Here is a 24,375-nt window from a genome sequence, read left to right as displayed (position 1 = left end):
TTTCATAATCTATAAAATGGATATAACATATAGCTCATAACTTTGCTCATAAGTATTAAATGAGAAAATTGTATATAAAGTGCTTAGCACGGAAACATTTAGTAATGCTTAATAAATGTTAACTGTTGTGGTTATAATTGTCATCATCACTGTCATTGCCACTATTAAAAAGACAATTATTTGCAAGGTGCATTTTCTGCCTTTTTTTAGCTTTACTTACTTATAGTCTAATTAAGATCCAATCTGATTTTTTTAGGCCCAGGGTCTTTTTTCATACTTATGCTCAAATATATAGAAACTAGCTTAAATATGTCTATTATACTATGTAAATTGTACTTACTTAAATTGTATTTACTATGTGTATTGCTCTTTTTTTTAAGTGCTTGGTGGTAGGTGTATCGTAATTAATAACAGTATGAGTACTTTTAGAGTGATGGTTAATAATATTTAATCTATGCAACTCCATAGAAGTACCCAGAGTCTGGAGCTGGGCTACCTGGGCTCAGATCCTTGCTCTGCACTACTTACTGGCTCTGTCATGAACTTTGTAGGAGGCTATTAGGCACATAGAAGGTTCAATAAATGGTAACTTAGATGATTACTATCTGTGAGTGAACCAATGGAGGAGTCTAAATCTGGGAAGGGTACAATTAGAAAGTGATGGGAATGAATAGAGTAGTTATTGAAAGAATCTGACAAATAATAATGACTTTGCTAAATTGCTCATTGTTAACCTGGGAATGTCACCACACAGCTCACTTTGTCTTTCTTATATCTTAGGTTGGCTTTTTTGTGAAGAGAGGATGTTCCAAAGGCATGGTTGAAATTGAATTGTAAGTGTTAAAAGCGCTAAAACCATATTTTCCTACATAATTTCTTTGTTTATGTTCATGCTTTCCTGATGATTTTAGTCAAGAGTAATAATACAGTATTATGGCATAGATATTGGGAATAATATTTAAGGGATACTTTATCCAGACAAGTAAGTTTTGTTGGTTTTTTGTTTTGTTTTTGGTTTTTTTAATGCATCTTTTTTTAAAAATATTTATTTATTTATTATTTATTTGGGTTGTGCCGGGTCTTAGTTGCGGCAGGCGGGTTCCTTAGTTGTGGCATATGGGCTCTTAGTTGCGGTGTGCATGTGGGATCTACTTCCCCAACCGGGGGTTGAATCCTGGCCCCCTGCATTGGGAGCGTGGCGTGTTAGCCACTGCGTCACCAGGGAAGTCCCTTAATGCATCTTTTAAAGCCTGAATTGTAAGAACTTTCTTCTGGAAAAATTCTTAAGGAAATTAGAAATTTATGGGAGATAATGAAATAGAAATATACCACTATTAAATATTCATTAAGAAGTTGCAGTATTTTTTACAAACTTAAGCTTTCTTTTTTCTGATTTTGAAAGCAAAATATTCACTTGTTTAAAAAAAAAAAAATGCAAACAGTGTAGGAGTGTAAAAAGATGAAAGCCTTCTTGCCATAATTCCACTTCCAGAAACGACCACTGTTAGTAGTTTGGTGAACTTCATGTATGGCAGATACTGGGCATTTATGTCACCGTTTTCCATTCCCTCCCTCATGGTAGAAATTGATAATTCATTATGGTGTTCTTTTCCCTTAAACCTAGATGTTCTCAGTTTACCACTCTTGGCAGCCATTTCTGATGGATGAGAGTTACTCTTCAAGATGAAACCAGTTGACCATCCTTGGTGCAGATACTTTGTCTTTTATATATGAATATGCACATCCCTTAGGTGGTTTTTAGAGTGTTGTTTTTTGGAGTGTTTATAGAAAGTTATTGAATTTTCTTAGCTGAAATAGCTCTTAAAGATTATCTAATAGCCTTATTTTATAGGAAATGAGGAAGTGATCTTTATTCAAAAATTGTTGAAAATTTTAGAATTTATGTAGAGATGAGAAATAGGCACACATGGAAGAAAACAGTTAAAGAGGTTATACTCAACTTATTAAAATATAATGGTGGTATTTTACTGAAGCATACAAAACCGAGACCTGAATAAATGGAGAAGCATATTATGTTCTAAAAATATAAACTTAGGGCTTCCCTGGTGGCGCAGTGGTTGAGAATCTGCCTGCCAATGCAGGGGACACGGGTTTGAGCCCTGGTCTGGGAGGATCCCACATGCCGCGGAGCGACTGGGCCCGTGAGCCACAACTGCTGGGCCTGCACGTCTGGAGCCTGTGCCCCGAAACGGGAGGGGCCGCGATAGTGAGAGGCCTGCGCACCGCGATGAAGAGTGGCCCCCGCACCACGATGAAGAGTGGCCCCCACTTGCCGCAACTAGAGAAAGCCCTCGCACGAAACAAAGACCCAACACTGCTAAAAATAAATAAATAAATAAATAAATAAATAAATAAAGTAGCTATTAAAAAATATATATATATATATAAATTTGTAGTCACCATTAACATGTCAGTCCTTTCCAAGCTAATGTATAAATTTGATATAATTCCAATAAGAGTCTCAACAGGTAAATTTATAAGTTGATTATAAAGTTCATCGGGAAGAATAAACCCGAGGTCTTGAAAAGTAGAATCATGAATAAGACATTTATGTAACAGATGTTAAAGTGTAAAATAAGGCCTTTTTTTAAATTTAATTTTTATTTTATATTGGAGTATAGTTGATTTACAATGTTGTGTTAGTTTCAGGTGTATAGCGAAGTCATTCAGTTATACATATACATTTATCCATTCTTTTTCAGATTCTTTTCCCATATAGGTTATTACAAAATATTGAGTAGATTTCCCTGTGCTATACAGTAGGTCCCTGTTGATTATCTGTTCTATATATAGTAGTGTGTATATGTTAATCCCAAACTCCTAATTTATCTCTTTCCGAGTCCCCCACCCCCACCCCACAATCCCAAGTCTGCTTTCGAAATCTGAGTCTGTTTCTGTTTTGCAAATAAGTTCATTTGTATCATTTTTTTTAGATTCCACATAAAAGTGATATATGATATTTGTCTTTCTCTGTCTGACTTACTTCACTTAGTATGATTATCTCTATCTAGGTCCATCCATGTTGCTGCAAATGGCATTATTTTATTCTTTTTTATGGCTGAGTAATGTTCCATTGCATATATGTACCACATCTTCTTTATCCATTTCTCTGTCAATGGACATTTAGGTTGCTTCCATGTTTTGGCTATTGTAAATAGTGCTGCAGTGAAGATTGGGGTGCATGTATCTTTTCAAATGTGCATGTATGGTTTTCTCTGGATATATGCCCAGGAGTGGGATGTATGGTAATTGTTGGAACATATGGTAATTCTATTTTTAGTTTCTTAAGGAACCTACTTACTGTTCTCCATAGTGGCTGTGCCAATTTACATTCCCACCAACAGTGTAGGAGGGTTCCCTTTTCTCCACACCCTCTCCAGCATTTATTGTTTGTTGACTTTTTGATGATGGCCATTCTGACCTGTGTGAAGTGATACCTCATTGTAGTTTTGATTTGCATTTCTCTAATAATTAGTGATGTTGAGCTCTTTTCATATGCTTTTTGGCCATCTGTATGTCTTCTTTGGAGAAATGTCTATTTGGATCTTCTGCCCATTTTTTGATTGGGTTGGTTGTTTTTTTGATACAGAACTGCATGAGCTGTTTGTGTATTTTGGAGATTAATCCCTTGTTGGTCGCTTTGTTTGCAGATATTTTCTCCCATTCTGTGTGTTGTCCTTGCATTTTGTTTATGGTTTCCTTTGCTGTGCAAAAGCTTTTAAGTTTCATTAGGTCCCGTTTGTTTATTTTTGTTTTTATTTTCATTACTTTAAGAGGTGGGTCCAAAAGAGATACTGCTGTGATTTATGTCAAAGAGTGTTCTGCCTGTGGTTTCCTCTAAGAGTTTTATAGTATCCGGCCTTACATTTAGGTCTTTAATCCATTTTGAGTTTATTTTTGTATATGGTGTTAGAGAATGTTCTGATTTCATTCTTTTACATGTGGCTGTCTAGTTAATAAAGCTGTTGATAGTATGGTATTCGTACAGAAAATTAGAGGAGCAGAATGGAGAAAATAGGAAGAGTTCTAAATGTATATAAGAATTTTTTTTGAATTTTATTTATTTTTTTATACAGCAGGTTCTTATTAGTTATCCATTTTATACATATTAGTGTATACATGTCAATCCCAATCTCCCAATTCATCACACCACCACCCCCACCCCACCACCACTTTCCCCTTCTTGGTGTCCATACGTTTGTTCTCTACATCTGTCTCAATTTCTGCCCTGCAAACCGGTTCATCTGTACCATTTTCTAGGTTCCACATACATGCGTTAATATATGATATTTGTTTTTCTCTTTCTGACTTACTTCACTCTGTATGACAGTCTCTAGATCCATCCACGTCTCTACAAATGACCCAATTTCATTCCTTTTTGTGGCTGAGTAATACTCCATTGTGTATAGGTACCACATCTTCTTTATCCATTCATCTGTCGATGGGCATTTAGGTTGCTTCCATGTCCTGGCTATTGTAAATAGTGCTGCAATGAACATTCGGGTGCATGGGTCTTTTTGAATTATGATTTTCTCTGGGTATATGCCCAGTAGTGGGATTGCTGGGTCATATGGTAATTCTATTTGTAGTTTTTTAAGGAACCTCCATACTGTTCTCCATAGTGGCTGTATCAATTTACATTCCCACCAACAGTGCAAGAGGGTTCCCTTTTCTCCACACCCTCTCCAGCATTTGTTGTTTGTAGATTTTCTGATGATGCCCATTCTAACTGGTGTGAGGTGATACCTCATTGTAGTGTTGATTTGCATTTCTCTAATAATTAATAATGTTGAGCAGCTTTTCATGTGCTTCTTGGTCATCTATATGACTTCTTTGGAGAAATGTCTATTTAGGTCTTCTGCCCATTTTTGGTTGGGTTGTTTGTTTTTTTAATATTGAGCTGCATGAGCTGTTTATATATTTTGGAGATTAATCCTTTGTCCATTCATTCATTTGCAAATATTTTCTCCCATTCTGAGGGTTGTCTTTTTGTCTTGTTTGTAGTTTCCTTTGCTGTGCAAAAACTTTTAAGTTTCATTAGGTCCCATTTGTTTATTTTTCTTTTTATTTCCATTACTCTAGGAGGTAGATCAAAAAAGATCTTGCTGTGATTTATGTCAAAAAGTGTTCTTCCTATGTTTTCCTCATAAAAATTTAATTTATTGTAAAGGTGGCGATTTAAGCATTGGGTATAAATTACTCAAATTGAGTTGAAATAATTAGCTGTTAATTTTTAAAATGGATAAAAATATAGAGCTTTATCAGGCACCCTGTACATAAATAGAATCTCGATGTGTTAAAGGCTGAGTGAAAAAAATATGTAACTTTGAAAATGATAGGAAAAAATGTAGAATATTTTTTAAATCTCAGGAAAGGGAGAGGCCTTTCTAAGTAGAACAGGATAGCCAATAACCATATAAAGGAAGATAGGAAGAGCTCTAAGGAAGAGAAGGCTTTGGTAACTGGAACTACATGGCCTCTGCCAAACCACATGGAAAGCTAGGCTGAGAACAGCAGGTCTCCACTTGAGATAGGCTGGGACCTGGGACCCTTTACCAGAGCACTTGAACCTGGACAAACTTCCCCTGAAACAACAGAATACAAAGAAACTGTAAGGGACTAAAAATAACTGCACACATGGCAGTTGGGGCAGTTATGAACAATAAGATACAAAAAAGCCACAAGCCAGTTGAGGTGCCAGGAGCAAAAGCAGGGCACTGTGCATAATCCCTGCACAAAGCACCACCAAGGCAGTGGGCAGGTTACCTAAGCTGTACCTCCTGCCCAACCCACGTACCTGCCCCTGTTGCTACCCATTTTAAGGACCCAAGCAGTTCCTCTTGTGGAGTGAGCATGGGCACCTGACTCTTGTTTTCACCCCCTTATGCTGCAGCATTAGACCCAATAAAGCCTTGCCTCGAAAAAAATAAACAAATAAAGGAAAATAAGAAATTTAGGCTCCATAGAAATCTAGCTAAATATAATGGTGCCATAGTTAAAAATGAGTGACAGATGGGAGGAAACATTTTCAGTACAGATAGCATGTACATGTCTCAAAATTACCAAAATACCAATGTTTCATCAAGTCAGTAAAAATTATAAACAACTTAATAGAAAATAAGCAAAGAAATTTAATACAAAGTAAATGGCCAGTAAGTATAAAAAGAGGCTACACCTAACTAGTTAGCAAGGAAATCAAGGTGAGGATTCTTTTCTTCTCAGCTTAGAAAATTTTTTTTTGTTTGTTTTGTTTTGTTTGTTTTTTTATACTGCAGGTTCTTATTAGGCATCAGTTTTATACACATCAGTGTATACATGTCAATCCCAATCACCCAATTCAGCACACCACCATCCCCACCCCACCGCAGTTTTCCCCCCTTGGTGTCCATATGTCCATTCTCTACATCTGTGTCTCAACTTCTGCCCTGCAAACCGGCTCATCGGTACCATTTTTCTAGGTTCCACATACATGCATTAATATACGATATTTGTTTTTCTCTTTCTGACTTACTTCACTCTGTATGACACTCTGTAGATCCATCCACTTCTCAACAAATGACTCAATTTCGTTCCTTTTTATGGCTGAGTAATATTCCATTGTATATATGTACCACATCTTCTTTATCCATTCGTCTGTTGATGGGCATTTAGGTTGCTTCCATGACCTGGCTATTGTAAATAGTGCTGCAATGAACATTCGGGTGCATGTGTCTTTTTGAATTACGGTTTTCTCTGGGTATATGCCCAGTAGTGGGATTGCTGGGTCATATGGTAATTCTATTTTTAGTTTTTTAAGGAATCTCCATATTGTTCTCCATAGTGGCTGTATCAATTTACATTCCCACCAACAGTGCAAAAGGTTTCCCTTTTCTCCACACCCTCTCCAGCATTTGTTGTTTGTAGATTTTCTGATGATGCCCATTCTAACAGGAGTGAGGTGATACCTCATTGTAGTTTTGGTTTGCATTTCTCTAATAATTAGTGATGTTGAGCAGCTTTTCATGTGCTTCGTGGCCGTCTGTATGTCTTCTTTGGAGAAATGTCTATTTAGGTCTTCTGCCCATTTTTGGATTGGGGTGTTTGTTTCTTTGATATTGAGCTGAATGAGCTGTTTATATATTTTGGAGATTAATCCTTTGTCCGTTGATTCATTTGCAAATATTTTCTCCCATTCTGAGGGTTGTCTTTTCATCTTGTTTATGGTTTCCTTTGCTGTGCAAAAGCTTTGAAGTTTCATTAGGTCCCACTTGTTTATTTTTGTTTTTATTTCCATTACTCTAGGAGGTGGATCAAAACAGATCTTGCTGTGATTTATGTCAAAGAGTGTTCTTCCTATGCTTTCCTCTAAGAGTTTTATAGTGTCCAGTCTTATATTTAGGTCTCTAATCCATTTTGAGTTTATTTTTGTGTATGGTGTTAGGGAGTATTCTAATTTCATTCTTTTACATGTAGCTGTCCAGTTTTCCCAGCACCACTTATTGAAGAGACTGTCTTTTCTCCATTGTATATCTTTGCCTCCTTTGTCATAGATTAGTTGACCATAGGTGCGTGGGTTAATCTCTGGGCTTTCTATCTTGTTCCATTGATCTATGTTTCTGTTTTTGTGCCAGTACCATATTGTCTTGATTACTGTAGCTTTGTAGTATAGTCTGAAGTCAGGGAGTCTGATTCCTCCAGCTCCATTTTTTTGCCTCAAGACTGCTTTGGCTATTCGGGGTCTTTTGTGTCTCCATACAAATTTTAAGATGATTTGTTCTAGCTCCGTAAAAAATGCCATTGGTAATTTGATGGGGATTGCGTTGAATCTGTAGATTGCTGTGGGTAGTATACTCATTTTCACAATGTTGATTCTTCCAATCCAAGAACATGGTATATCTCTCCATCTGTTGGTATCATCTCTAATTTCTTTCATCAGTGTCTTATAGTTTTCTGCATACAGGTCTTTTGTCTCCCTAGGTAGGTTTATTCCTAGGTATTTTATTCTTTTTGTTGCAATGGTAAATGGGAGTGTTTCCATAATTTCTCTTTCAGATTTTTCATCATTAGTGTATAGGAATGCAAGAGATTTCTGTGCATTAATTTTGTATCCTGCAACTTTACCATATTCATTAATTAGCTCTAGCAGTTTTCTGGTGGCAGTTTTAGGATTCTCTATGTATAGTATCATGTCATCCGCAAACAGTGACAGTTTTACTTCTTCTTTTCCAATTTGTATTCCTTTTATTTCTTTTTCTTCTCTGATTGCCGTGGCTAGGACTTCCAGAACTATGTTGAATAATAGTGGTGAGAGTGGACATCCTTGTCTCGTTCCTGATCTTAAAGGAAATGCTTTCAGTTTTTCACCATTGAGAATGATGTTTGCTGTGGGTTTGTCATATATGGCCTTTATTATGTTGAGGTAGGTTCCCTCTATGCCCACTTTCTGGAGAGTTTTTATCAGAAATGGGTGTTGAATTTTGTCAAAAGCTTTTTCTGCATCTATTGAGATGATCATATGGTTTTTATTCTTCAATTTGTTAATATGGTGTATCACATTGATTGATTTGCATATATTGAAGAATCCTTGCATCCCTGGGATAAATCCCACTTGATTGTGGTGTATGATCCTTTTAATGTGTTGTTGGATTCTGTTTGCTAGTATTTTGTTGAGGATTTTTGCGTCTATATTCATCAGTGATATTGGTCTGTAATTTTCTTTTTTTGTAGTGTCTTTGTCTGGTTTTGGTATCAGGGTGATGGTGGCCTCATAGAATGAGTTTGGGAGTGTTCCTTCCTCTGCAATTTTTTGGAAGAGTTTGAGAAGGATGGGTGTTAGCTCTTCTCTAAATGTTTGATAGAATTCACCTGTGAAGCCATCTGGTCCTGGACTTTTGTTTGTTGGAAGATTTTTAATCACAGTTTCAATTTCATTACTTGTGATTGGTCTGTTCATATTTTCTGTTTCTTCCTGATTCAGTCTTGGAAGGTTATACCTTTCTAAGAATTTGTCCATTTCTTCCAGGTTGTCCATTTTATTGGCATAAAGTTGCTTGTAGTAGTCTCTTAGGATGCTTTGTATTTCTGCGGTGTCTGTTGTTACTTCTCCTTTTTCATTTCGGATTTTATTGATTTGAGTCCTCTCCCTCTTTTTCTTGATGAGTCTGGCTAATGGCTTATCAATTTTGTTTATCTTCTCAAAGAACCAACTTTTAGTTTTATTGATCTTTGCTATTGTTTTCTTTGTTTCTATTTCATTTATTTCTGCTCTGATCTTTATGATTTATTTCCTTCTGCTAACTTTGGGTTTTGTTTGTTCTTCTTTCTCTAGTTTCTTTAGGTGTAAGGTTAGATTGTTTACTTGAGATTTTTCTTGTTTCTTTAGGTAGGCTTGTATAGCTATAAACTTCCCTCTTAGAACCGCTTTTGCTGCATCCCATAGGTTTTGGGTCGTCGTGTTTTCATTGTCATTTGTCTCTAGGTATTTTTTGATTTCCTCTTTGATTTCTTCAGTGATCTCTTGGTTATTTAGTAACGTATTGTTTAGCCTCCATGTGTTTGTGTTTTTTACGTTTTTTTCCCTGTAATTCATTTCTAATCTCATAGCGTTGTGGTCAGAAAAGATGCTTGATATGATTTCAATTTTCTTAAATTTACTGAGGCTTGATTTGTGACCCAAGATGTGATCTATCCTGGAGAATGTTCCGAGCGCACTTGAGAAGAACGTGTAATCTGCTGTTTTTGGATGGAATGTCCTATATATATCAATTAAATCTATCTGGTCTATTGTGTTATTTAAAGCTTCTGTTTCCTTCTTTATTTTCATTTTGGATGATGTGTCCATTGGTGTAAGTGAGGTGTTAAAGTCCCCCACTATTATTGTGTTACTGTCGATTTCCTCTTTTATAGCTGTTAGCAGTTGCCTTATGTATTGAGGTGCTCCTATGTTGGGTGCATATATATTTATAATTGTTATATCTTCTTCTTGGATTGATCCCTGGATCATTATGTAGTGTCCTTCCTTGTCTCTTGTAACATTCTTTATTTTAAAGTCTCTTTTATCTGATATGAGTATAGCTACTCCAGCTTTCTTTTGATTTCCATTTGCATGGAATATCTTTTTCCATCCCCTCACTTTCAGTCTGTATGTGTCCCTAGGTCTAAAGTGGGTCTCTTGTAGACAGCATATATATGGGTCTTGTTTTTGTATCGATTCAGCCAGTCTACGTCTTTTGGTTGGGGCATTTAATCCATTCACGTTTAAGGTAATTATCGATATGTATGTTCCTATGACCATTTTCTTAATTGTTTTGGGTTTGTTTTTGTAGGTCCTTTTCTTCTCTTGTGTTTCCAACTTAGAGAAGTTCCTTTAGCATTTGTTGTAGAGCTGGTTTGGTGGTGCTGAATTCTCTTAGCTTTTGCTTGTTTGTAAAGCTTTTGATTTCTCCATCAAATCTGAATGAGATCCTTGCCGGGTAGAGTAATCTTGGTTGTAGGTTCTTCCCTTTCATCACTTTAAGTATATCATGCCACTCCCTTCTCGCTTGCAGAGTTTCTGCTGAGAAATCAGCTGTTAACCTTATGGGAGTTCCCTTGTATGTTATTTGTCGTTTTTCCCTTGCTGCTTTCAATAATTTTTCTTTGTCTTTAATTTTTGCCACTTTGATTACTATGTGTCTCGGCGTGTTTCTCCTTGGGTTTATTCTGTATGGGACTCTCTGCGCTTCCTGGACTTGGGTGGCTATTTCCTTTCCCATGTTAGGGAAGTTTTCGACTATAATCTCTTCAAATATTTTCTCTGGTCCTTTCTCTCTCTCTTCTCCTTCTGGGACCCCTATAATGCGAATGTTGTTGCGTTTAATGTTGTCTCAGAGGTCTCTTAGGCTGTCTTCATTTCTTTTCATTCTTTTTTCTTTAGTCTGTTCCGCAGCAGTGAATTCCACCATTCTGTCTTCCAGGTCATTTATCCGTTCTTCTGCCTCAGTTATTCTGCTATTGATTCCTTCTAGTGTATTTTTCATTTCAGTTATTGTATTGGTCATCTCTGTTTGTTTGTTCTTTAATTCTTCTAGGTCTTTGTTAATCATTTCTTGCATCTTCTCAATCTTTGCCTCCATTCTTATTCCGAGGTCCTGGATCATCTTCACTATCATTATTCTGAATTCTTTTTCTGGGAGGTTGCCTATCTCCACTTCATTTAGTTGTTTTTCTGGGGCTTTTTCTTGTTCCTTCATCTGGTACATAGCCCTCTGCCTTTTCATCTTCTCTATCTTTCTGTAACTGTGATTTTTGGTCCACAGGCTGCAGGATTGTAGTTTTTCTTGCTTCTGTTGTCTGCCCTCTGGTGGTTGAGGCTATCTAAGAGGCTTGATGGGAGGCTCTGGTGGTGGGTCGAAAATTTTTAAAATAAAATTCAGTCATATGAAGGTATAGGAAAGTGAATCCTGTTGTGCACTGTTTGTGGGAGTATAGGCACTATATCCTATTCGGCAGCATCTATCAGATATTAAATACAAATATTCTTTGGTCCAGTCACTATTGTAGAGATTGATTGCTCATTGACACAAAAGTAGCTTTTTCCTAATTTTAATAATGAAAATTATGAATAACTCAGATGTATATCACCTGATAAATGGGTAAACAGAATGTGATATATCCATACAATGACATTTTATTGAGCCGTAAAAAGGATTGAAGTACTGATAGACCCTATAACGTGGGTAAACCTTGAGAAGATAATGCTTGGTGAAAGAAGCCAGACACAAAAGAATACATATTGCATGATTCCATTTATATGAAATGTCCAGAATAAGCAAATCCATAGAGACAGAAAATAGATTAGTGGTAGCTGGGGTATGAGGAGAGGAAAGAATGGGGAGTGATTGGTTTAACAGGTATGGGCTCCTCTTTTGGGAGATGAAAATATTCTGGAATTAGATGGTGGTGATGGTTGCACAACCTTGTGAATGCATTTAAAAACCATTGTTGATACACACAGTCTTTCAACTGTATACCTGAAAATGGTTAAACTAGTAAATTTTATACATTTTACCACCATTTTTTAAAAAACCATCAAATTGTACACTTTAAAATGGTAGATTGTATGATATGTGAATTATATCTCAATTTTAAAAAATACAAGCATACCTCATTTCATTGTGCTTTGCAAATACTGTGTTTTGTTTTTGTTTTTTTACAAATTGAAGATTTGTGGCAACCCCGCATTGTCAAATGATGGTTAACATTTTTTAGGAATAAAGTATTTTTAATTAAGGTAGGTACATTGTTGTTTTATATGTAATGCTGTTGCACACTTAGTAGACTACAGTATAGTATAAACAACTTTTATAAGTACTAGGAAACCGAAAAATTCGTGTGACATACTTTATTGCAGTATTCACTCTATTGTGGTGGTCTGGAACCAAACCCGCAGTGTCTCCGAGGTATGCCTGTTGCCAAAGATACTCCTGGGTTAGCCTTGGTACCATTGATGGATCACAATGGTTTCTTAGATATTGAAACTGAAAAAGTATACTAAGCCAGGTATATTTATAAAATGCAGAGGAAGTATTAATATTTAAGTTTCAAAAGTCCATTATGGATGGCTGCAGATCTTAAGCACTCCTGACTTTCTACTCTGAATCACCAAAGCCCAGTTGTCTTCTTAGTTATCTAAAGAGGTTAACTACTTGGTGTGCAGTAGCTACTTGCTCTAATAATCTAACCAGTGACTATTAACCAGAGTTCTGTTACCAAGTCTGGCACAAGGGGAGGTTTCCCTTTCCCCATACTCAACATGGTTATGTTGTGCTCTCTTGTTCCATTAGGGTCAATGTGGCTTTGAGAGTACCAGACATAAAATGGCTCATTATTAGTTGTTGGAATTGTCATTGCTGTTGAACGGATGCATTAACTGACCACATATCCATTGAAGGCAACGGTGGATAGAATAGTCTCTGACATGCATTTATGCAATCATTTTTCAAATATTAGTTCATTGGGGGATACAGCATTCTGCCATCATGGAATTTATGGTTAGAGGCGAAGAGGAGACATAAACAAATAGATAATAAAATATGTTAGATGGTGATAAGCACTATGTAGAAAAGTAGAGGCAGGAAGAGAACATAGGGAATGCTAGAGTGGAAATTACAGTATTGAATAAGGTGATCAGGAAAGTTCTCACTGAGAAAGTATTTGAACAAAGACTTGAAGAGAATAAGGGGATGAGCATGGAGATATTTGGAGAAACAGCATTTCAGGTAGAGGAATCTGTTAATGCTAAGACTCTGAAGTGGTACCTAGAGTCACTGGATTGCATTGAACAGGAAAAGGTAAGTTCTGAAAATATCAGGGAGGGAGCCAGCTCATAAGGCCTTGTGGACCAATGTAAGGAATTTGCATTTATTTTGAATAAGATGGGAAGCCACCAGGATTTGAGCAGAGAGGTGACATAATCTAACTTAAATTTTAACCAGACCATTTAGGTTGCTGTGTGAAAAATAGAAAACAGAGGCAAAAGCAAGGATACCAATGTAGTGATGAATATAATAACCTTAAGAGAAATTAAAATAGTTTGGGATTTGCTCACGAATATAGGGTGTGAAAGAGAGGCATCAAAGAGGACATGTACATATATAGATAATCTGGCATGCTTAAGAGTGGAGTTTCTGTTAGCTGAGGTAATGAAACCTGCATCAGTATGTTTTAGGGTAAGATCAGAAGCTCATTTTGGAGTAAATTATATTTCATCAAATTAAGATGGCAGCATTTGTAAAATGCAGCTTCCAATTGAACTATGACACGGTTTGAAATGCGCAACCCAGTTTCAGAAATGTTAAGATGGAAAAGAACAATAACAAAAACCGATGCTTTTCAGGGTCAGTAAAATACAGAGTAAAGTTTGAGATGCCTATATAGCCATTCAGGTAGAAATGTTGAATGGGCAATTGGATTTTTTAACCTGTCGTTTGGCGAGAAGTCTGGGCCAAAGATAATGCATTTGGGGAGTTGGCAGTAGGGTGATTGAAATCTCCAAGGGAGAAGATACAAAGCAAAGAAGTCTAAGAGCTAGACCCTGTTGTACTGCAGCATTTAGAGGCTGAATATAGGGAAAGGAAACTGGGAGGAATGCTAGTGAGTCAGAAGAATATAGTACCTGGAAAGCAGTACTTTGAATGGCTCAATGGCTTGAGGAGGAGGGAGTGATATGTGTCCAGTGTTGCTGATAGGTCGAGTAAAATGAAGACAAAGAACTTAAATTAGATTTAGCTCATTGTAGGCCTTGGCAAGGTTTAGGGGAGGTGGTGCTTTTATTTATTTCTGTTGAATGTTCAGGAAAGGCCTGTTGAGAATATTCATGAGTTGAGAACTAAATGAGAACCATAAGAACTGGGAGTAGAGTACTCCAGGCAGATGGAATAGTTTGTGCTCAGGATCTAGGGCAGAATTAAATTTGTTGTTTCTGAGGAACAGAAAAATGCTAGTGTGGCTGGAGTGAAATGAGGTATTTGTTGTAGGACTTTGGAAGATACCACTTACTTGGTTCCTTGATACCATTTACTTTTTGTTCCTGATTTGGTGTTCTTTTAATTATGACTAGCTAATGAATTTTATCAGCATCTATTGAATTGATCATATTATTTTAATTGTTCAATTCAGTTAATTTCCTGATATTCACCCAGTTTTGCATTCTTAGAATAAATGCAGTATAGTCATAATTTTTGCATTGCTAGATTTGCTTTTCTAATGTTTTATTTAGGATTTTTACATCTGTATTTTGTTTGTGAAATATTTGTTGTTTGAAGGTTTGGTTAAACTTACTGATAAAATCATCTGGGCCTCGAGTTTTTTTGTTTTTTAATTTTTTAACTATTGATTTAATTTAATTAATGATAATGGATTATTTAGTTTTTCTATTTCTTGAATCATCATGGTAGTTTATACTTTTCTAAAAGAATTTTTCATCTTAGCTTTTAATTTTATTGGGCTGAATAATAGCTTCTTATGTAACTTTATTAAATTTGTATTATGTTGTCTCATATATAATATATATTATCTAAGTGTCTTCTGTAGTTGTATTCCCCTCTTTCATTCATGTTTTTTTCATAATTTGGAAAAAATTGATTTGTTAGTTTTATTAGTCTTTTTTAATGAATTAACTTTTTGCATTGTTATTTCTGTCTTACATCATTGCTTTCTATTTCATTAATTTTTACTCTTACCTTTACTAATTTTTCTTTAAACTTTTGGTTTCTTTTGTTCTAATTTCTTGAAATGGATATTTATTGTACTAATTTTCAGTCTTTTGTTTTTTCCCTGATATAAATAGTTAAGGTTAAAAATTTCCCTCTCAGTATTGCTTTAGTTCCATCTCCCAAATTTTGGTATATTGTGTTTTCGTGCTTTTCAGTTGTGAATGTTTTTTTTTTCATTTTCTTTTTGAGTTCATAAATTAAAAGTTGTTTCAGATTCTAATGTAGTGATTTTCCTGTTATATTTTAGTATTGATTTCCACTTTGATAGTAGTGTGGTAAAAGAGAGAGAGAGAGAGAGAGAGATGGTCTTTATGTTCTCAATCCTTTGAAATTTGTTGAGACTTATTACTTGTACTGAGCTTTTGTAATTGTTACTTGTTTGGTTGAAAGAATGAGAATTCTGCTGTTGTATGTGCAATGTTCAGTATTTGTCCATTAGTTCAAGCTTATTAGTTATATTGCTAAATCTTCTGTATTTTAGCTGATTGCAGTTGTCAGATCAATTCCTTAATTACTGAGAAAAGTGTATTACACTATCCCTTTATGTAGATTCATCAATTACCCTTGTTCTCTGTCAATTTTTGCTTTATATATTTTCAGGACATTATTGAATTCTTTATTGTTATGTGCTGATTTCTTCATCTTTCGAGGCTTCTTGCTTTAGAATCTGTTTAATTTGCTATTAATGAATGTACTTAGCAGCTTTCTCTTTAAATATTTTCCTGGTTATCTTTCATTCATTTCAAGTTTTTAATATCTTTTTTATCTTATTTAAACAAGGATAGCTGGGTGGTGTTTTTCATATAGTCTTTTAAATAATACATACAGTTCATTTATTGTAATTACTTATACATCTGGACTTATTTTTACTGCCTTATTCTGTGCCTTTAATTTGGCCCACTTTTCAGTATTTGTTTCCTCTCTTGCCTTCATTTGGATTTTTTTGTTTGGTTAATTTTTCTTTTTTTATTGTTTTGGAAATTATGCATTGTTCTCTTGTTTTAATGGTTATTAGAATTTTTAACAAATACTTTAATAGAGTCTAGACTTAATTAAATTTTCATCTTCTACTGAATAAATATCTTAGAGTGCTTTTTATAACTTTTTTTCTGAATTTATATGCTACTTTAATTCTGTCTTGTTTCTTAAACTCTTCAAGACATAATAACTATTATTAATTTAAACTGTAATGTTTGTTTAGAATTACACCACATATTTTCTGTTTGCCTTGCTTTTCATTCTTTCTTGCATTTGTTTTCTTCCCTCTGGGATCACTTTCTGCCAGAGGACATTCTTTAAAGTTTCCTTTAATGAAGCTCTTCTAACACTCGGTTTTTGTCTGTAAATATCTTGCTCTAAATCTTGAAAGATGTACTTGCTTTATATAAAATTCTACACTGATAGATCTTTTCTCAGCACATGCAAAGTATTCTATTGTCTTCTGTTGTGAATCTAATCTTAGTTTCTTTGTTAGTAATTGTTTTTGGTGTTTTATAGTTTCACATATATTTATGTGTGGATTTATTTTTTATTTATTTTGCTGTGATTTCTTCTTAAATCTGTAGTTTGGAAAATTCTTATCTGTTATTTCTCCAAATACTGCCACTGACCCATTCTTGGCCTCCCTTCCTTCCAGAACTCTTACAAGACAGATGTTAGGCTTTCTTAGTCATCCATGTCTCTTAACATCTTTCATATTTTTCATCTTTTTATGTCTACGTTGCATTCTAGATCCATTTCTCTTTGGTTCTTTTTCATATCATTTATTTATATTTTCAATCTTTTATTTCTTAAAATATAATAAACGTATTTATACTTGAGTCCTTTGATTCCAATATGATTTTACTTTCTATTTCTGCTAGTTCTTACTCTTGAAGCTTTGTTTTCTTGCATGTGTGTTTCCAGCGAGCTTCTCCTTTCTCTTGGAACTTTATCTGTGTTAAACTCTTTGATGATAAAGGTAGATTCCTGCAGAGAGAATTTTTGTTAACTTCTGTTAGAGATCATGGGATACTTTTAAACCAGTATCTCAATACACAGAATTCTCAGTTTGAGGGTTTTTGAACCTCCTTACGTCTGTCATGTAACTTCAAGATACAAATCTGTTTGAGAGTGACTTGGGGTTAGTAACTCTCAGGGTAAAATTTTTCTTCATTTCCAGTTCGAGTCATAGTTTGATACAGGCAAGTTTGCCTTGCTGTGGGTGATGGTGGTGGTGGAGGTAATGGAGTAATTCTAGTTTACCCTCACAGTGACAGTATAGCCTTTTGGGGATGGTTTCTTTTTTCCTTTTTGTTTCTTTTTTTTTTTTTTTTAATTAAAGTATAGTTGATTTACAATGTTGTGCTAATTTCTGCTGTACAGCAAAGTGACTCAGTTATACACATATATACCTTCTTTTTTATATTCTTTTCCATTATGGATTATCCCAGGAGATTGGATATAGTTCCCTGTGCTATACAGTAGGACCTTGTTGTTTATCCATTCTAGATGTAATAGTTTGCATCTACTATCCCCAAATTCCCAGCCAATCCTTCTCCCACCCCTCCTCCCCCTTGGCAACCACAGGTGTGTTCTCTATGACTGTGAGTCTGTTTCTGTTTTGTAGATAGGTTCATTTGTGCCATATTTTAGATTCCACATATAAGTGATATCATATGGTATTTGTCTTTCTCTTTCTGACTTACTTAGTGTGATAATCTCTAGTTGCATCCATGTTGCTGCAAATGACATTATTCTGTTCTTTTTTATGGCTGAGTAGTATTCCATTGTGTATATATATACCACATCTTCTTTATCCATTCATCTGTTGATGGACATTTAGGTTGTTTCCATGTCTTAGCTATCGTGAATGGTAGTGCTCTGAACATTGGGGTGCATATATCTTTTTGAATTATAGTTTTCTCCAGATATATGCCCAGCAGTGGCTTGCTGGATCATATGGTAATTCTATTTTTAGTTTTCTGAGGAGCCTCCATACTGTTTTCCTTAGTGGCTGTACCAAATTACATTCCCACCAACAGTGTAGGAGGGTTCCCTTTTCTTCACACCCTCTCCAGCATTTATTTGTAGACTTTTTAATGATGGCCATTGTGATCGGCATGAGGTGGTACCTTGTTGTGCTTTTGGTTTGCATTTACTCTAATAATTAGTGATGTCGAACATCTTTTCATGTGCCTACTGGCCCATCTGTATGTCTTCTTTGGAGAAATATCTATTTAGGTCTCCTGTCCATTTTTCAGTTGGGTTGTTTGTCTTTTTGTTATTGAGCTGTATGAGTTGTTTGTATATTTTGGAAGTTAAGGCCTTGTCAGTCACATTGTTTGCAAATATTTTCTCATTCTGTGGGTTGTCTTTTCATTTTGTTTATGGTTTCCTTTGTTGTGCAAAAGCTTGTAAGTTTGATTAGGTCCCATTTGTTTATTTTTGTTTTTATTTCTATTGCCTTGGGAGGCTGACCTAAGAAAACACTTGTACGATTTATGTCAGAGAATGTTTTGCCTATGCTCTCTTCTAGTAGTTTTATGGTGTCATGTCTTACATTTAAGTCTTTAAGCTGTTTTGAGTTTGTTTTTGTGCATAGTGTGAGGGTGTGTTCTAACTTCATTGATTTACATGCAACTGTCCAACTTTTCCAGTACCACTTGCTGAAGAGATTGTCTTTTTCCCATTTTATATTCTTGCCTCCTTTGTCAAAGATTGACCGTAGGTGTGTGGGTTTATTTCTGGGCTCTCTATTTTATTCCACTGATCCATATGTCTGTTTTTGTACCAATACCACACTGTTTTGATTATTGTAGCTTTGTAGTATTGTCTGAAGTCTGGGAGGGTTATACCTCCTGCTTTGTTTTTTTTCCTCAGGATTCCTTTAGCAATTCTGGGTCTTCTATGGTTCCGTATAAATTTTTGTATTATTTGTTCTAGTTATGTGAAAAATGTCATGGGTGACTTGCTAGGGATCGCATTAAATCTGTAGATTGCTTTGGATAGGATGGCCGTTTTAACAATATTAATTCTTCCTCTCCAAGAGCATGGGATATCTTTTCATTTCTTTGAATCCTCTTTGATTTCCTTTATTAATGTTTTATAGTTCTCAGCATATAAGTCTTTCACCTCCTTGGTCAGGTTTATTCCTAAGGGTTTTTTTTGGTGCAATTTTTAAAGGGATTGTTTTTTTACATTCCCTTTCTAATATTTCATTGTTAATATAAAGAAATGCAACTGATTTCTGAATGTTAATCTTGTATTCTGCTACTTTGCTGAATTCATTTATCAGATCTAGTGGCTTTTGTGTGGTGTCCTTAGGGTTTTCTATGTATACTATCATGTCATCTACATATAGTAAATATTTTACCTCTTCCCTTCCTATTTGGATACTTTTTATTTCTTTTTCTTTTATGAGTGCTGTGGCTAGGACTTGCAATACTAGGTTGAATAGAAGAGTTGAGAGTGGTGATCCTTGTCTTCTTCCAGGTTTTAGTGAGAAGGCTTTCCGCTTTTCACCACTGAGTATTATATTGGCTGTGGGTTTGTCATAAATGACTTTTATTATATCGAGATATGTGCCCTCTATACCCACTTTGGTAAGAGTTTTCATTATGAATGGATGTTGAATTTCGTCAAATCCTTTTTCTGTATCTATTGAGATGATGATGTGGTTTTCGACTTTTGTTTTGTTAATGTGGTGTATTAACATTGATTGATTTGCATATATTGAATCATCCTTGTGAACTTGAGATGAATCCCACTTGGTCATGGTGTATGATCTTTTTTATGTATTGTTGGATTTGGTTTGCTAATATTTTGTTGAGAACTTTTGCATCTATACTAATCAAAGATGTTATAATTTTCTTTTTTGGTGATGTCTTTGTCTGGTTTTGGTATTAGGGTGATGGTGGCTTCATAGAATGTCTTTGAGAGTGTTCCCTCCTCGTCAGTCTTTTGAAAGAGTTTTAGAAGGATCAGTATAAGTATGATCTTTGTATGTTTGGTAGAATTCGCCTGTGAAGCCATCTCGTCCTGGACTTTTGTTTGTAGGGAGTTTTTTTGTTTTGTTTTATTTTTTAATTACAGATTCTGTTTCACCTCTAGTGATAGATCTGTTCAAATTATCTTTCTTCTTGATTCAGTTTTGGTGGGCTCTGTGTTTCTAGAAAGTTGTCCATTTCTTACGGGTTGTCAACTTTGTTGGCATATAATTATTCATAGTATTCTCTTATGGTTTTTTGTATTTCTGCAGTATCGGTTGAGATTTCTCCTTTTTCATTTCTTATTTTGTTTATTTGGATTCTCTCTTTTTTCTTCTTGGTGAGCCTGGCCAGAGACATGTCAATTTTGTTTACCCTTTCAAAGAACCAGCTCTTGGTTTTACTAATTTTTTTCTGTTGTGTTTTTAATGTCTATTTTATTTATTTCCTCTCTGTTCTTTATTATTTCCTTCCTTCTGCTGACTTTAGGTTTTGTTTATTCTTCTTTTTCTAATTCTTTTAGGTGGTAGGTTAGGTTGTTTATTTGAGGTTTTTCTTATTTTTTGAGGAAGGCCTGTATCTCTGTGAACTTCCCTCTAAGAGCTGCTTTTGCTGCCTCTCATAGATTTTGTATGGTTGTGTTTTCATTGCCATTTGTCTCCAGGTATTTTTAATTTCCTTTTTGATTTCCTCATTGACCCATTGATTTTTTAGTAGCATGTTATTTAGTCTCCATGTAATTTTTTTTTCTCATTTCTTTTCCTGTGGTTGATTTCTTGTTTCATGCCATTGTGGTTGGAGAAGATCCTTGAAATAATTTCTGTACTCTTAAATTTGTTGAGGTTAGTTTTGTGCCCTAGTATGTGGTCAGTCCTAGAGAATATTCCATGCACACTTGAAAAGAATGTGTATTCTGGGTTTTTTTTGGATGTAATGTTCTGAAAATATCAATTAAGTCTAACTGTTCTGTTGTATCATTCAGGATCTCTGTTACCTTATTGATTTTCTGTCTAGAAGATCTGTTTGTTGATGTGAGTGGGGTGTTAAAGTCTCCTATTATTGTATTCCCATCAATTTCTGCCTTTATGTCTGCTAGTATGTTTTATGTATTTGTATTCTCCTATATTAGGTGCATATATGTTGAAGAGTGTAAAATCCTCTTCTTGTATTGACCTTTTTATCATTATATAGTATCCTTCTTTATCTTTCTTTATGGCCTCTGTTTTAAAATCTATTTTGTGTGATACGCTTATTGTGACTCCCGCTTTCTTGTCATTTCCGTTTGCATGAAATATCTTTTTCCATCCCCTTGCTTTCAGTCTGTGTGTGTCCTTTGCCCTAAGGTGGATCTCTTGTAGGCAGCATATTGTAGGCTCTTGTTTTTTCATCCAGTCGGCCACTCTGTGTCTTTTTTTGGAGCATTTAGTCCATTGACATTTAAGGTAATTATTGATACATATATATTTATTGCCACTTTAAACCTTGTTTTCCAGTTGATTGTATGTTTCTTCTTTCTTCCTTTCCTTTTTTGTTTTTGTGATTTGATTACTTTCTTTTATTTTATGCTTGTGTTCTCTTCTTTTTGGTTTTTGTGAATCTATTGTATGTTTTTGATTTATGGTTGCCCTGTTTTTCAAGTATGTTAACCCCTTCTTATATCTGCTTGCTTTAGACTGATAGTCATACAGGCTCAAACACAGTCTAAAAAAAAAAAAGAATCTACATTTTCTTACTCTTCTTCCCCACATTTTATGATTTTGATGTCCTTTTTTTACATCTTCATGTTTATACTTTTGCTGTTCCTTGTCTTTATCGTAGCTTTCACAAATAGGTCTTTTATTGTTTTTCTTTTTGATCTGTATATTGGCTTATTTAAGTGGTTTACTTTCCAATTGTGATTTCCTCCTTCCTATATCTTCTTGCTTTGTTCTATTTAGAGAAGACCTTTCAATATTTCTTTTTAGGATAGGTTTAGTATCGCTTTATTCTTTTAGTTTTTGCTTGTCTGAGAAATTCTTTATCTCTCCTTCTATTCTAAACGATAATCTTGCTAGGTAGAGTATTCTAGGTTGCAGATTTTTCCGTTTTAAGACTTTGAATATATTTTGCCACTCCCTTCTGGCCTGCAGTGTTTCTGTAGAGAAATCAGCTGATAGTCTTATGGGGGTTCCCTTGAAATTAACTCTTTGCTTTTCTCTTGCTGCTTTTAGAATCTTCTCTTTATTTTTAACTTTTGCCATTTTTATTATAATATGTCTTGATGTAGGTCTGTTTGGGTTCATCTTGTTTGGGACCTTCTGTTTCCTGTATCTGGATATCTGTTTCCTTCTTTAGGTTTGAGAAGTTTTCAGTAGTTTCTTCAAATACATTTTCAATCCCCTTTTCTCTTTCTTCTCCTTCTGGAATCCTTGTTATGTGTAGATTGGCATGCTTTGTATTATCCCATAGGTCTCTTATATTGCTTTCTTTTTTTTTTTTCCCATTTGGCTTTCTGTCTGCTGTTTTGATCAGGTAATTTCCATTATTCTATCTTCCAGATCACTTACTCTTTCTTCTGCATTATTCATTCTGCTATTCATTGCCTTTAGCTCAACTTTTGTCTCGGCAAGTGAATTTTCTAATTTTTCTTGTCTCTTCCTTATAGTTTCTACTTCCTTTTTACAGTAATTTGCATTTCTGTTGATAGCCTTTCTTAATTCCTTCAGTATTTTTGTTACCTTCTTTTTGAACTTGGTGTCTGTTAGACTGAAGAGGTCTGTTTCATTGTTCCTTCAGGGGAATTCTCTCGGTCTTTTCACTGGGAATGGTTCCTCTTATATCTCTCTTACTCTGTGTGTTTAGGAGAAACAATTATGTACCGTAGTCTTGGAGGGCTAATTATATGCAGGAGTGTCCCTGTGTAGCTTGTGTGCATTTAATATTTTTTTGGTGTGAGGGTTGCTTTTGGTTTGGATGCTTGCCGTCTCTTTCCTCAGCATGTACTGGCTGTTATCCCTTGATAGGGGCTATGCAGGTGCACTGCCCGTGCACGCTTCCAGGAGGTGGGGGAAGCAACCAGCACCCACTCATGGGACCCTTGGCAGCGGCAGCACTCCATACCCATCTGTGGAGTCCTAGATGGCAGTGGTAGCTCGCACCCATCCCTGGAGCTCTTGTAGGTGGTGCCCTGCCGCCTGAAAGCACGCGTGCAGAGAAAGGAACTTCTATGGCAGTCCCACCCCTCTCCTCACACACACCCCAACAATGGCACCTTGTCTCTCTGGTGGTCCCAGGCTTCTTCCCATGCTGCTGATTGCCAGTGAAGAAGATGGATGAATAGATAGGAGATGTGAAGCAGTAGTACTTTTAAAAGCAAGAAATAAGTAAATACCCTTCTTTCAGATTTTCTGTTGTTTAATGTTCCTTATAGTCATGTGGTACAGTCTCCTGTGAATTCAGAGTGGTGGAGTGTAAGATGAGGAAACCATGGGCCACCTGTATGGGCAGGCTGATTTGATGTCTGGAAATGCATATGTAAGAGTTAGTTTTCATTCATACATTTTCCAAGTAGAGAGAGTTTCGAGGTTTAACTGTTACATGTTTTTATATACCAACCCATTTAAAATTGTAGTCAACACACGTGATTGGAGTGTAGCATAATGATTAAAGGATAAGTAACTCCTCTGGCAGTGTTTGGGAATTAGTATTGGCATTTGTTTTTATTTTATTTTAAGTTTAAATAATTTCAAATGTTGAAAGAGTAATAACCTGCAGGTGGTCAGTTACGTATTATCACTAATAAAATGTCAGGCTTTCCTTCTTTGGAGGGGCCAAAATGTCAAAAGGAGTAAAAATTATAATAATAATCCTATGTGGCAACCTTTGATGCAAGAGAATTTTAGAAATTTTATTTCTAAAATTATGTATTTTGAGTATAAAGGTTTTTAATTTATTTTTTAACTAGGTTCAGGACATCTGGAAATCTTGTAATCACTCGTGAGATTGATGTGGCAAAAAATCAGTCCTTTTGGTTCATCAACAAAAAATCTACAACTCAGAAAGTAGTAGAAGAGCAGGTTGCAGCCTTAAATATTCAAGTGGGCAATCTTTGCCAGTTTCTACCTCAGGTATGAGAGAATTAAATGTAAAGGTGGGAAAATTTTGTGTATGTTTCC

At 35.3% G+C, this 24,375-nt stretch overlaps 1 protein-coding gene across 4 annotated transcripts in view; it reads left to right on the top strand.

Annotated features, from left to right (window-relative positions):
- Window positions 1-24,375, top strand: part of SMC5 (structural maintenance of chromosomes 5) — a 101,944-nt gene that overhangs the window by 12,806 nt on the left and 64,763 nt on the right. For all 4 annotated transcript variants that reach the window (XR_014266083.1, XM_082470875.1, XM_082470874.1 and 1 more), the window contains exons 3-4: window positions 781-833; window positions 24,165-24,327. Coding sequence is in view for 3 of the 4 variants with exons in the window: in XM_082470875.1 (XP_082327001.1) it covers window positions 781-833; window positions 24,165-24,327 (216 nt within the window). In the remaining variant the exon portion in view is untranslated. The remainder of the gene's footprint in view (window positions 1-780; window positions 834-24,164; window positions 24,328-24,375) is intronic.

The sequence above is a fragment of the Balaenoptera physalus genome (genome assembly GCF_965194825.1).
Source record: "Balaenoptera physalus genome assembly, chromosome: 7".
NCBI classification, from domain to species: Eukaryota; Metazoa; Chordata; class Mammalia; order Artiodactyla; family Balaenopteridae; genus Balaenoptera; species Balaenoptera physalus.
The sequence above is the reverse complement of the archived record's forward strand: the minus strand, read 5'-3'. Positions and strand labels throughout refer to the sequence as shown.